Source organism: Leguminivora glycinivorella, chromosome 13, assembly GCF_023078275.1.
Source record: "Leguminivora glycinivorella isolate SPB_JAAS2020 chromosome 13, LegGlyc_1.1, whole genome shotgun sequence".
Classification (NCBI taxonomy): domain Eukaryota; kingdom Metazoa; phylum Arthropoda; class Insecta; order Lepidoptera; family Tortricidae; genus Leguminivora; species Leguminivora glycinivorella.
In genome coordinates this window covers 12,759,309-12,774,130 of record NC_062983.1, presented here as the reverse complement: position 1 = coordinate 12,774,130, position 14,822 = coordinate 12,759,309, and the positions used below count along the sequence as shown (strand labels likewise).

The window sequence follows — 14,822 nt, the reverse complement described above, 5'->3', positions numbered from 1 at the left end:
TAGTGTACGGGATGTCAGCTGATAGCGGCGCCCGGCGTCACGTTGGAGGGTAGTATCAGCCTGGTCAGCAACAGAGTCTGCAACGATACCGTAGCAGACGGAGCCTGGATAGTCGTGGTCGTGGCACCATTGTAGGGGAAGACAGTGTTCGCGGTGAGCGTGACATCTTAGGCGCGACGGGCGTTATCAGCGTGGCGGCTAGCAGCACCAAGGGCCCACATCAGCAATCTTACCAGCTTGTCACTGCAGCAGACGCTGTTATGTTCGGCGGTGAGATTGAGACAGCCGTCGTCAGCTCGAAAGGCGTCTCGATGCCCTGTCGCGTCGCGCAGTATCGTGCTCGGTGGCCCTCTCGAGGTCGCCGCCGTCAGCGCGGGAGGCACCGGCGCCAGCGTGGCAGTCAGCTACATCGGTGAACAGCATCAACAGAGTTCGCGGCGTCGTCACGGCAAACGCGGCAGGAAAATTAGCGACGCCTTCGCGGCAGCCGCAGTATTGCGCTCGGTGGCGCGATGAAGGTCGCCGCGTCTGCAATCTTACCTCGTGCGATCGAGGCGACATCAAGGCGCCAGCATGAGCGTGTCGGCCGACGACACCGGTGGAAAACTTCAAGTAGCTTGCGGCGTTGTCACGGCAGACGCAGCAGAAGGATTGCGACGCCTGTGCAGCGGTTAACAGTATTACGCTCCGCATCACCACTGAGGCGCCAGCATAAGCGTGGCGGCCAGCAATACTGGTGGACAGCTTCGGCAGGGTCGCGTCTCGCGTCGTTGTCACGGCATATGAACGCTCTACATCACCATCGAGGCGCCAGCATAAGCGTGGCGGCCAGCGATACTGGTGGACAGCTTCAGCAGGATCGCGGCGTTGTCACGGCAGATGAGCTCGCTGCATCACCATCGAGGCGCCAGCATAAGCGTGGCGGCCAGCGATACTGGTGGACAGCTACAGCAGGTGGACAGTCAGCAGGATCGCGGCGTTGTCACGGCAGACGAACGCTCTGCATCACCATCGAGGCGCCAGCATAAGCGTGGCGGCCAGCGATATTGGTGGACAGCTTCAGCAGGCTCGCGGCGTTGTCAAGGCAGACGCACGCTCTGCATCACCATCGAGGCGCCAGCATAAGCGTGGCGGCCAGCGATACTGGTGGACAGCTTCAGCAGGATCGCGGCGTTGTCACGGCAGACGAACGCTCTGCATCGTCACCATCGAGGCGCCAGCATAAGCGTGGCGGCCAGCGATACTGGTGGACAGCTTCAGCAGGATCGCGGCGTTGTCACGGCAGACGAACGCTCTGCATCACCATCGAGGCGCCAGCATAAGCGTGGCGGCCAGCGATACTGGTGGACAGCTTCAGCAGGATCGCGGCGTTGTCACGGCAGACGAACGCTCTGCATCACCATCGAGGCGCCAGCATAAGCGTGGCGGCCAGCGATACTGGTGGACAGCTTCAGCAGGCTCGCGGCGTTGTGGCGGGGGCAGAAGGTGGCCGCGCTGGTAGCCTGCGTATTGACGACTGATCACTAACGGCGCGGCGCTCGCGTCGGGGCAGCAGCAGACATACTTACAGCGTCGCACGCGGCGCCTATGCGGCGGCCACAACGTTGTTCGGCGGCACCGCAGAGATGGCCATCTACGCAACCTCGGCGGCGCCGACGCGGCGGACAACACTGCCGCGGTCAGCGGCGCTATCGCAGCGCTACAGTAAGTTTCGGCGCCGACACGTGGCTTGGGGCCTCCGCACCGAATCGGAAACCGAACATATTCTTTCTAAAATAATATGAATCTGCTCACCCATTCGTCGGAGAAATTCAAACCTCCTTGGAGCGCGGTATTCCTCCACCGCGCCCGCCGCCGCCGCCGCCGCCGCCGCAGCCCGCAGGTCGCGCAGCCCGCGGTCGCGAAGCACGTGGTCCCCGGAGCACGTGGTCCCCGGCGGAGCAACTTACCTACGTTACCGCTTATATTCTCGCGCGAAACTTTTAATACGCGGATAACACTTCCTACTTTAGTCTCGGAAATGCGAATAGTTTAAAAGAAAACTGATTAACGGTAACGATTTTTGCAGCATGGAACTTTCTTACAAAAAAGTGGGTAGAATCATAAAGCACCGCTCGTTCATTTCTATAGTGAGAACCCCGAAAGACGAATAATGATCGCTAGCGAGGCATAATATATCTCATTATTCAAGACGAACGAGCGCAAATTAAAAGGGAAGAAAGAATTGACGGATGAAATTGAAAAATTTCATAATTCCGAAACGTTATAAGCCACTTTTTTAATAAAAACACGAATAACTCTGGTTTGACCAGAAATAACAAGGAAATAGAAACTAAAAGATTAATTTCGAGACACCATGCTGTAAAAATGTTCGAACGGAATACGCGACAACCGGTCACTTCGGCGTTCGACGAAACAATGAGGGTGGCTGGTGGCGAGTCGGGGCGCGGGGGGGCCTTGTGTTGCAGGTGGGGAAAAACGGGACTACCAACATCGCGGCGGTGAGACGCCGGAGCGACTTACAACGAACGATGGCGCCATCTATCGGTCCGATGCGACGTCTACGACGTACTCTCTCTATAAAGACCTCGGATATACAAACGGCACAAATAATATATAAATACTTAATATACATAGAAAACATTCATGACTCAGGAACAAATATCCTGTGCTCATCACACAAATAAATGCCCTTACCGGGATTCGAACCCGGAACCGCGGCGTAGCAGGCAGGGTCACTACCGACTGCGCCAGACCGGTCGTCAATGAAATGTTTAATGTTTAATTGTTTCTTTAGGGATTTTCAAAACAAGTTTGAAAACCTACAACCTTAGCTGGAAAAACTAATCGCACAAAAATGAATAGAACAATATAAGCAATGGCAAAAGTAGGTTACTAAAATTTACAATTTAATTAAAAAATACTAATAACATGAAACATAACATGAACAATAAAAGGTGGGCCTAAATGATTACAGACTGGGACCCGCGAAACACCATAGACGGGGCAGGCCGGGGTTCAGGCAGACCAAAAAGAAGATGGCGAGACGACCTGGACGAATTCTACCCAAAATGGTGGGAAAACGCCGACAACACGGTCTAGTGGAGAAAACAAGGGGAGGCCTTTGCCAGTGGGACACAAAAGAGGTTTATAAAAAAAAACATGAACTTAAAATTACAAACGGGACTTAACCGCGTAAAACTATGTTTTTAAACCGACCTCCGACGTTTCAAGGACGGCATTGTCCCCGAGGTCTCTGAGCAGACTAAATACCTAGTTTTACGCGATTAAGTCCTGTTTGTATTTTAAGTATGTGTAAACTTGTTTTCTTTTCGAGTTACAACTCTTTTGGGATGATCTGTCCAAGCTGTGTGTGACTTTGGGATTGCTTCGACTTGAAATCAAGCAATTCAGCGACATTTCGTTCGTACGCCTGCTATTGCGAGTGTTACCCCGTAATCTTACCTCCTTGACGGTGTGATATGCGGTGGCCACGCCCTGGCGGATGTCCTGCGGTAACCGCGCGGGATCTCGGCGTCGACGGCGCCGTCGCTCACGCCGCTCATACGCCGGCGCGAGTTGTAGCGTCGGCGCTGGCGTTAACAGGTCGAAAGCTGTTTCCGCCGTCGCCTGAGAAAACGAAACAACTTTCGTGAAGATAAATGCAATTGAAAATGTCAAAATTTTACTAGATCATAAATATTCGTTGAAAGACTAGAGGCTCCATGAGCCATGACACATCGGCTCCCGGCCGAAAACTTGTAAAGGCGATGTGTAATGGATCCTCGTAGACGTCAGCTGCCTCTTCGGTGGTGGTAACGTGGACGTAAGACATACCAGTAGTATAGTGACGAGCTTAAATTTGTGACCATTCATAATGCAAAAATTGAATCTTTAGTGCAATAATGTTGGATGTCGAGTTCAGCCATAAAATGTCATATCTAATCGACCCTTGAAACGATTACCTCTTTGCAAAAAGCTATCACTACGATTTTCGATATGTCTCGTGTCAGTTTTAGTCAAGACAATAATTTAATGTGAAGAACGAAACGTAAGGTTGTCGAAGGTAAACATTATGCCATTGACAGCGTTCAAATATTGCCTATAAATAGCGAAAGTTTTCTACACGATATCACAGAATACATAATAGTACAAGTACAGAAGGCTCACTCCTTTGATGTTCACAAAATGCCGCCATTCTAAATTCTTGCCTACATTAACAAACGGACCACTCGCGAGCAGCCGACATTGACTTCTATTGCGCGGCGCGAAGGTCACCACTGAACGGGCGAACTAGCGGCCGCCGGCATGTACTTGTAGCGTGACGTCTGGAGCCGCCCCTGACGATATTCAACCTGGGGTGGGTCCTAAATGAAAGCAGATTACATGTACCTGAATGAGCTGCAGCAGCCTGGTGGTGATGTCGAGCGCGGCGACGGCGGTGCGCGCGGTGAAGGACGCGGCGCCGCGCCGCAGCCCGTGCACGAGGCGCCCGTCGCGCCGCCACTGCTCCACGGGCAGCCACACCAAGTCGCGAATACCGGTTACTAAAAAAAAAACAAATTACAGTCTGGTATATACGCACTGCATGCCGAGGCACGTCTACATTGTCCCTTTGCCGCGCTAGGAAATAGGCTAGTTTCCTACTAGTCAAATCGGCTTCTTTTTAAGAACTGTCAAAACGACTTGCTAATATGGAATTACTATGAAATACTGAGGAGTGACGTCACGGTCAATTCTTTATATCTTTCTCTTTGATTTATTAAATACGAATTATGTTTAAAAATAACCAATGTCCATATTTTTCTCTCGGTTACCTCATAGTTACCGCCTGTCAAAAACGCGAACAGTCGACCTGTCATATCTCACTCATACAAGCATGGTACGCGTTCACCTACACGAGCTTAGAATGTGTGTTAGGAACGCGCCTCTTTCATATATTTGATCGCCCGTGTCCGAGGTGTTACAGCAAGTTACAGCTCTATGATTGCGCTAGAACTATCGAACCAGCGTTCACGCGACGTTTTTAGATTTATCTACAAGCAGAATGTGAAAGTTTCAGCTTTTATCTCGGCTCTCTAAGGGCCAGTTGCATCAACCACATTTGACAGACACATCATCGTCACGCAGCAGACGTCTATGGAACTTCCCATACTATATAATTTTACGATCGCTTTAACGGAGACAGACGGTGTACAATGCAAGCATCGCACATTTCTCGCGTCAGCATTAAAATTAATATAATTATGACTTTATTTTAATTGCTGTATTTGCGATTACGCCATACATCGATTTATGCATTAGTTTACGTTTATACGTGCTCCTAGCTAGTACTCAATATACCTTGGTTATCAATAAATTTATAAGTGTATCAAAATCAGTGTTTCTATCAAGACTACAATCAACCATCAAGAATCATATCATCTAAGGTGTACGGCTCGTACATCTTAATGGTCCTTCGAAGCCATCAGTGACTGTGACAGTGATTTCGTCCAATCGGCCTCCCACAAGCGGGTCTCACCGTGCGGATGAAACAGGCGTAGTGAATCATCAAAGCCTGACTATATTCATTGTCATAGAAAAAATCAGTTCATCATCGAAGATATCAAGATCAACAGAAGACGTCTACTATCAATTCAAGTAAGAGGAATCTCGAACTTGTAAAATCATCATTATAGTGCTGCAGCTATTATCAAATTATCATCAATTTTTAATCAGTTAACCAAGGTAATCAATATCAATATCATACATCAGTGGCCACAGTATTGTCAAATATTTTGATTAATACTCACTATCAAATTATCAATCTACTCTACTACATATCAATAAATCAAGATGAGTTTAGACAAGGAAATGGAAGCGATTTGCAGTGATCAAAATCAGCTCATGGCCAATATGAACAGGCTATTTGAGAACTACAAGAAAGATAGTCCAAGCCGTCGGACTATGTCTAACATCAATAACAAGTTGGCTGGCCTCGACGGGTTCTGGCAAGAGTTTCAAAGCAATCATGCAAGGTTATTAGAATTCCAGAACGAGGACTGCACTCCTTTTGCCGAAAAAACATACATCAAAACCAAATCCTTCTACGAATCAGCTCGGTCTGTATTGCTTGATCATTTGGATACAGTTCAAAAGGCTGCCTTATCACCGAGACCGAGACCAATTTCACCGAAACCAACAGAACGTTCACCACTCCCTTCGTCAGAGATGCCCAACTGGGCTGAAGAAAGAACCAAAAATGAAGAAAAGCAACCTGGGCCATCGGATCTTCAAAGCCGCGCCGTCCCTACCCATCAATCTGTAGATCAAGAAAGGTCGGCCACCCAGGCTACAATCAATTCTGCTTTCGCAATTGCACCTATTTTCAATATCACCGAAAAACCAAGCGTCGATGCTGCCAAGTTGTCAGAAAAGATGAGAAAGCAACAGAGCAACTTCAAGGCCTTCGCACGTACTCTACACTACATCGACCTCTCCACAGTAAATGAAAAGTGGGAATTGGAAGATTTACTTAAATCAGTTCAGTCTCGTTGGACAACTATTGACACTCTTCACTGGGACATCGACAGTGAACTTTTCGAAGACGACGAAACTTATAATCAAACGTTTTGCAAATATGAGAAGAAATTCCTCGATATGAAAAAATCTATCAATTCCAAAATATGGTCCATGGTCCACCGTGAAAAATCAACCCCCGTCATGGACATCCCACCCTTTAGTGGAAACTATCAACAGTGGGTTTCATTCAAGGATTTATTTAATGAAGCCATACATCATAACCACTCGATGTCTAATGCACAGAAGATGCAATTTTTGAAAAATAAGGTTAAAGGTGAAGCTGAAAAACTCATTCAACATCTGAACATCAGCTCAGAAAACTATGAAACCTGTTGGGATATCCTAAATCACAGGTACAACAACACGAAACTAATTTTCACCGCACACCTCAACAACCTGCTTTCGCTATCAACAATGCAACAACAATCATATCAACAAATCAAGCGCCTACATGACACCACCAACGAGTGCCTAAACGCCATCAGGAACCTAGGCGTGGACATCGTGTCATGGGATCCCCTTATCGTCCATATTCTATCACAAAAATTGGACCCGGAAAGTCATACGGAGTACGTCGAATCATTGAAGAACCCACGTGACTTGCCGACCTTAAAGGACTTCCTAGATTTTCTAGAAATGAAATTTACATCATATGAAGCGAGCCGCCGCAAGTTGGATACACCAAAAACATCTCAGCAATCAGAAGCACCAAGAAAACCTTATTACAAATCATTTATGGGCATAAAAGATTCATCATTATCACAAAATAAATCAAATGATGTTAAATCAAGTTATTATCAAAGAAAACATTGCCCAGTTTGTAATAAAAATCATGGCATATTTAATTGCGAAACATTTCAAAGTGCAAGACCAGAAAGCAAACGAAGCACTATAGCAAGATTGAATCTATGCAAAAATTGCCTTTATAATCATTACGATAAGGAATGTTTTTCAACGAGTCGATGCCGCACGTGTCATGAACGACATAACACGCTCGTGCATGATGCCTACAGTCAGAAACAAGAGACTTCCGACCCACTTAATAAGCGCAAAACTGTTGCAAGTATTACGCAAGAATGTAGAAAAAATATAGAAGTTTTATTACCTACCGCCCTCATCAAAGTAAGGGCAGTAGATGGAAAGTATCACACTTTGAGGGCGTTTATTGATCCTGGAGCACAGATGTCATTGATCACGGAGACTGCGGCTCAACTTCTCCAAATACCCCGGGAAAGCTGTGACGACACTATGTACGGTCTCGGAATTAATGGAAACTCCTGTAACGGCGTTATAAACGTCACTTTGTCATCACTGCATTGTGACTTTCAATTTGACGCCGAGTTATTTATCATGAATAAACTCACTCTGCCACTGCCGAATCAAACCTTCGTCAAGCCCGATTTGTCATATTTAAGAGGACTACCATTGGCAGATCCGGATTACAACATCAGCCGACAGATTGATATCATATTAGGAACAGAAATCTACGCCAAATTCGTCCAAAATGGAACCATAGTAAAAGACGATGACCTCCCCGTAGCCCAGAAAACGAAACTCGGGTATATCATTAACGGAAAGGTCCCATTGCCATCGTATCAACAAGGCTGCACCATCGTCAACAACATGAGTGATATCTCGCGCTTTTGGACCATTGAAGACATCAATGAAACATCAAATTTGTCATCAGAAGATCAACATTGTGTAGACTTCTACCGCGAAACTACTTTTCGACAAGAGGACGGAAGATATGTTGTTCGATTGCCGTTGAAGCCAGAGAAGGAAGATGCGCTTGGATACTCAAAGAACATAGCCATAGCACAGTTCAGGCAACTCGAGATGAAATTTCGAAAGGATCAAAATATCGAAAAGGAGTACAAGAAGTTTATACAAGAATACATTAGTTTAGGCCACATGCGCGAATGTACAGACGAAGTCGACGGGCCACCCAACTCGACACAGGAGTGCTTTTTGCCACATCATTGCGTGAAAAGACCTGAATCAGCAACTACATCTCATAGGGTGGTCTTCAATGCGTCTGCCAAAACGTCAAATGGGACAAGTCTGAACGACATCATGTACAGCGGACCCAATTTACAACACGACTTATTGTCACTCATCATCAAGTGGAGACAATATAAGGTGGCGTACGTGGCAGACATTGAAAAAATGTTTAGAATGATTGGTATGAACATTCAAGATCAAAAATATCAGAAAATCATATGGAGAGACAATGAACATCAAAGGTTCCGTGAATACGCTCTAACAACAACAACATATGGCACCAAGGCTGCTCCATGGTTAGCTATGATGACTTTAAGACAGCTGGCCAACGACGAACGCCACAACTATCCTCAAGCGGCTAAAGTCGTTGAAGAGAGTTTTTACATGGATGACCTGCTACACGGCTGTCACGATCTCGAATCAGCGAAGAAAATGAAACAAGATTTGATCAATTTATTAAAATCAGGAGGATTTAATCTTCGCAAATGGGCATCAAACACGCCCGAACTACTGCAAGGAGCTAGTAGGACTCAAGATCAGCAAGAAACGTTCGAATTTAAAGATCAAGAAACAACGAAAACGCTGGGTCTACGCTGGCATCCTCAGGAAGATGTATTCAGTTTCCAACTAAAAATTGCACCACTCCCAACTCAAACATCAATCACAATGACGAAGAGAGAGTTGCTGTCGAATATAGCACGAGTATTTGACCCTCTGGGATGGCTGTCACCAGTAACCACGAAACTGAAGTTACTGTTTCAAAATGTCATATCAAATGACATCGGATGGAACGATCAAATACCCCAAAATATCAAGAAAGAATGGTTCACAATTTCACAAGACCTCCAAGTTATCAAAGATATCAAAATCCCGCGTTGGCTAAATACCTGCAAGAATCAAGAAATCGAACTACACGGTTATTGTGACTCATCAACTAAAGCATACGCATGTGCAATCTACTGCCGTGTTATCTCCACCGACGACAAAAAAGCAACGCCGCCGCCGCCGGTACTGATAGCAGCAAAATCAAGACTTGTACCGTCGAAAAAAGCTGTGTCCTTGCCGAGACTAGAACTGTGTTCAGCTCTACTTCTATCAGCCCTCATGGAGAAGGTCAAGCTATCTCTGTCAGAAAACCAAATCAAAATGGTCTGCTGGTCTGACAGTACAGCAGTTTTGGGCTGGCTAAACGGCGAACCTAGCAAGTGGAAGCCATTTATAGCTAACCGAGTTACGAAAATTACAAAAATCATACCACCGACTTGTTGGAACTACGTCAAGTCCGAAGAAAACCCGGCCGACTGCGCTAGTCGCGGAATCACGGCCCAGCAGTTATTAAAACACCATCTTTGGTGGAATGGACCAAACTGGCTGTCATCATACAGTGAAAATCAAGAAAGGCCCACGTTCACTACGGATCAAGAGGTTAAAATATCAAAACAAAGCCACGCGGTAACATGTCAACAAACAGACGGCGATATTATCAATGAATTAATATGTAAGCATAGCAACATGACTCATTGCACCCGCGTACTCGCCTGGATACTACGAGTGGCTTCGCGGCGTCAGCAAAGCTCGAGTTACCTAACAGCTGACGAGTTAAACACAGCTAAAAATAGAATCATCAAGTACGTGCAAGAAAGAGAGTTTTCAAATGAAATAATAAATTTGAAAACAAATCAATCAGTGCATTTAAAAAGCAATATTGTGAAATTAAGACCTTTCCTGGATCAAAATGGAATGCTACGCGTTCGAGGACGCCTTCACAACGCACACATCAGCTGGGAAATGAAGCATCCTCTTATCATTCCACATAGAGGTCGTTTGACCGAGTTGCTTATAGATCAAGCACATAAAGCTACTTTGCACGGAACTGCCAAACTCACTCACTCGAAGCTAAGAGAATCAGTCTGGATCATAGGAGGTAATAGAGCTACAAAAAATCGCCTCCGTCGTTGCATAACATGCCTCAAGCAGAAACCCCCAAAGCAATCACAACTCATGGGAGACTTACCTGAGTCGAGATCAAATCCATCAAGGCCGTTTTTTAACACCGGTGTTGACTATACGGGTTACGTATCAGTGAAGGCAAGCAAAGGTCGCGGCATCAAAACGACTAAAGGCTACATTGCTGTGTTTGTTTGCATGGCGACAAAGGCAGTGCACTTAGAGCTAGTTTCAGACCTAAGCTCGGAATCATTTCTGGCCGCTCTACGGAGGATGTCCGCCCGGCGTGGAGCACCACGTCACATCTTCAGTGACAATGGCACAAATTTTACTAAAGCCAACAAAGCAATCAGAAGAGAATATGAAGAGATCACTACTTCGCTTGATGAATCATTCTTCAACGCCATCAGCGATATGAACATCAGCTGGCACTTCAACGCTCCTTCTTGGCCCAGCGCAGGAGGCCTGTGGGAATCAGCGGTGAAGAGTCTCAAACATCATCTTCACCGAGTGCTGGGAGAACAACATCTAACCTTCGAAGAATTTTCGACTCTATTGGCACAGATAGAAGGTTGTTTAAGCGCACGTCCCCTGTGCGCATTGACCGAAGACCCTGACGATTTGGATTACATCACGCCGGCACACTTTTTATCGAGCGGGCCGACTCTCCACATCGTTGAAACAGAAAGGGACGAACGCACTCGGTGGCGCCTAACACAGAAAATATTCCAAGATATATGGAAGAAATGGCAAACTGAATACCTGTGTCAGCTACAATCACGCTGTAAATGGACACAACTCAAGCCAAACATTGAGATCGGCGACGTCGTAATCATCCACGACGCAAACTTACCTGCTGGCAAGTGGGCCCTTGGCAGGGTATCAGAAGTCCACGAAGGAAAGGATGGACTTGTCCGTGTCGCCTCAGTGAAGACAAAAAATTCAATAATCAAAAGGCCCATTATCAAACTGTCTAAACTGCCAGTATCAGAAAACGAATCATCATCATCAACCAAAGAAGTACAGAAAGAAGACACGTTGCCCTCGTCGGTCGCGCCCCCAGCAAAACAAACAAAACAAAGGAAAACAAGATCAAAACTCATCAATTACATCACTATGGCGCTTATGCTGTTTATGTTAATTATATCACCGGCACAATGCAATCATAGCGTATCACATTTCAAAGAGGGACAAGGCATTTATTTTGATAAAATAACGAACATGAAGCTGGCCCGAGACGAGTGGAAACTTGTAGTTTATTATGACATCAATCCGTACTGGGAAGGATCAGAACTATTTTCCAAATACATCAGACACTTGGAAAATATGTGTCACGCCCTCGAAAATAAACAACAGTGCAACATCGTCCTAACTCAACTGCGCCACGCCCTTTCGGAACTAAAATACTACGACAGCATGCTTCTCGGTCAACGCGTCGAGTCCCCACGACAGAGAAGGGCCTTCTTCAACGGCGTCGGTAACGTCGCTCACAGCCTGTTCGGCGTGCTCGATGAACAGTTTGCCGAACAATATCAGAAGGACATCGACCTGACCAGAGCTAATGAGAAACATTTAGCACAATTATGGAGGAATCAAACTTCGGTTATCGAGGCGGAAGCTAACTTACTGAAAAGAGTTGAAACATCAATGCAAAATCAGCATAAAACGTTCAATCAACACATAAACAACATCGAGAAGAGCCTTAACAAGCAGGCAACTGAAATGCAAGAATCAACCCACATAAATGAAATCACCGTATCATCAATCATCGCTAACAACATACTCGTGAACCTGAAGAGCATACAAGACACTTTATTGGACACCATTGCTAACGTAATTTATGGCAAATTTAACGTGCATCTCTTGACACCACAACAGTTGAAAGATGAGCTGAACATCATAGCCGGGCAGATGCCAAAGGATTTGACTCTACCCTGCGAGAACATCAACACTGATCTACACAAACTATATCAATTAATGAAAGTGCGAACAAGAATGACCCGTCAGTACCTTATCTTCGAAATCAAGATTCCCTTAGTTTTTCAAGATGTGTATGAACTCTTCAGATTAATATCAATCCCACGTCAAGTTGGAAAAAATATGATCAAAATACGACCCATAGCAAAACAAGTGGCTATAAACATCAAAAAAGAATCGTATATACCTATGTTGGATGAAACTGTAAATAAATGCTCGCACTACGATTCATATACTCTCATTTGTACGCTACAAGGTCCAATTTATCAACTAAAGTCTGACTCACACCTCTGCATCGCCGATCAAATGTCGAACGAGTGTTCAGCTGACTCTGACACTTGTCGAAACATATGGACGGAACTAAGCACTATGAATACATACCTATACTTTTGTTGTGACGAATGTACTGCGAGAATCATATGCGGACAGGAGGTCAAGGCTGAGCATTTGAACAAGGCAGGAATCATAACCCTTCGAACAGAGTGCGTGTTGAATGGAGACGCCTTTACTATATTTCCCCAGAAGAAACTCTCGAACGAAATCAAAACACAATCAAACGTTGTTAAGTTCGACGTGCCTTCCATCAACAACGTTATAAACCTAACAGTACCAGTCTTGCAAGGCGAAGCAACAGCTCTTGAAAACAACGACAAATATTTCAAGGTTATCAGAGATCAAATTGAACATATGAAGAACGAGGGAGCCCTATCAGACAGAATCAACTACCACGACATTCATCATTACACAGTAATCTACGTGGTCATGGGCATTGTCGCAGTGTTAGCAGCGCTGTACGTGCGGTAATATAGATTCGTCGACGGCAACTCGTCGCGCGCCTTACCCCTCCGTTCGCCGCCGCCGCCGCCCCCCGGGAGAGCGGCCGCAGACCAACCTCGATGTCCATCACATCGCGCAGCTCTATCCCATCAGCGACCGAGCACCACCACAATGGACAACCCCCTGAGAGACAAGATCATCGCGTCGCGGCGACTGCGCTTAACTCTACAAACATTTCCATGTTTAGGGGATTTACTTCTATCAAATAATTCCTTGCAACTTAAATTCTATTTCATTTGTTTGATTCTAATATTTCAATTCATTTCACTGTAATGATCAGATTTATATAAGAATAATGTATCAGCATCTTTTATCAATCTCTCATCTCTTGGCCGGGAATATGTACAATGCAAGCATCGCACATTTCTCGCGTCAGCATTAAAATTAATATAATTATGACTTTATTTTAATTGCTGTATTTGCGATTACGCCATACATCGATTTATGCATTAGTTTACGTTTATACGTGCTCCTAGCTAGTACTCAATATACCTTGGTTATCAATAAATTTATAAGTGTATCAAAATCAGTGTTTCTATCAAGACTACAATCAACCATCAAGAATCATATCATCTAAGGTGTACGGCTCGTACAGACGGTGTGACGCAACCGGCCCTTAATAATGTAACTTTTGTGAATGTGGAAAATTTTATTCATATGAAATTAGTAACAAAACCAATTAGTACAAGGGCGGTGGTATAATAGCTATAGGCTAAGTATTTCAATTTCTAGATACGTTATCAACTCGTAAAATGAAGCCGAGATCATGTGATAACTATATCTTCAAATAATGTAGTAGATATTTAAAAAAAAAGAGGTTCAATTACTTACTTAACTGCAGCAGCGAGTGCATGGGCCCAATGCCGCCCAGTAGGCCGGGGAGTTGGTGCCGCTTGATATCTGACAGCCACTCGTGTAAGGCCCATTGTACTAGCTTCTCAAGGCCAAGCAACCCAAGTCTAAAACAAACAAAAAAAATCAAATAACATGGCTTTGGTAATTCTGATATGATACAAATGAGGAAGTAGATACAAAATGAAAACATTACACCTACATATTTCTGGTCAGGCTTTACATAGAAATGCGAACATAAATGACGACTCACTTGTAGTCGAGCCTCTTGAGTGTGAGCTCGGAACAGTTGAGTTGCCCCAGCCCCATGAGCAGCCCGGCCACCGGCCCCGCGGACAGGTCCACGCGCTTGCCGACGTAGTCTAACCGGATCGGGACCTCGGGTGAGAACACTACTCTCCTGTGGAAACAAGTACAGATGGTTGATCTTTGTCCGGTATTACCTAAAGAGACCTCGACCTGATGCTGCAATAAACGTATCAATACTGTGTACTCCCCATGAACGAGGGTGGAGCATTCATGAGCGATAGTGTTAGGTTCCCCATCACTGATATTCCACTTTTAAAGGGAGTTTTCGGTACCGCGCAACTAAATGTTGGAATATTATACCACCACCAATCGCTAATAGGGTTGACGACTACATATAA

At 45.4% G+C, this 14,822-nt stretch overlaps 1 protein-coding gene across 3 annotated transcripts in view; it reads right to left on the bottom strand.

The window, feature by feature from the left end:
* LOC125232351 (autophagy-related protein 2 homolog A) overlaps nt 1–14,822 on the bottom strand; it is a 48,130-nt gene that overhangs the window by 6,543 nt on the left and 26,765 nt on the right. For all 3 annotated transcript variants that reach the window (XM_048137980.1, XM_048137978.1, XM_048137979.1), the window contains exons 35-38: nt 14,429–14,575; nt 14,155–14,282; nt 4,393–4,547; nt 3,466–3,630 (exon numbers count right to left, since the gene is read on the bottom strand). In XM_048137980.1, the coding sequence (XP_047993937.1) occupies nt 3,466–3,630; nt 4,393–4,547; nt 14,155–14,282; nt 14,429–14,575 (595 nt within the window). The remainder of the gene's footprint in view (nt 1–3,465; nt 3,631–4,392; nt 4,548–14,154; nt 14,283–14,428; nt 14,576–14,822) is intronic.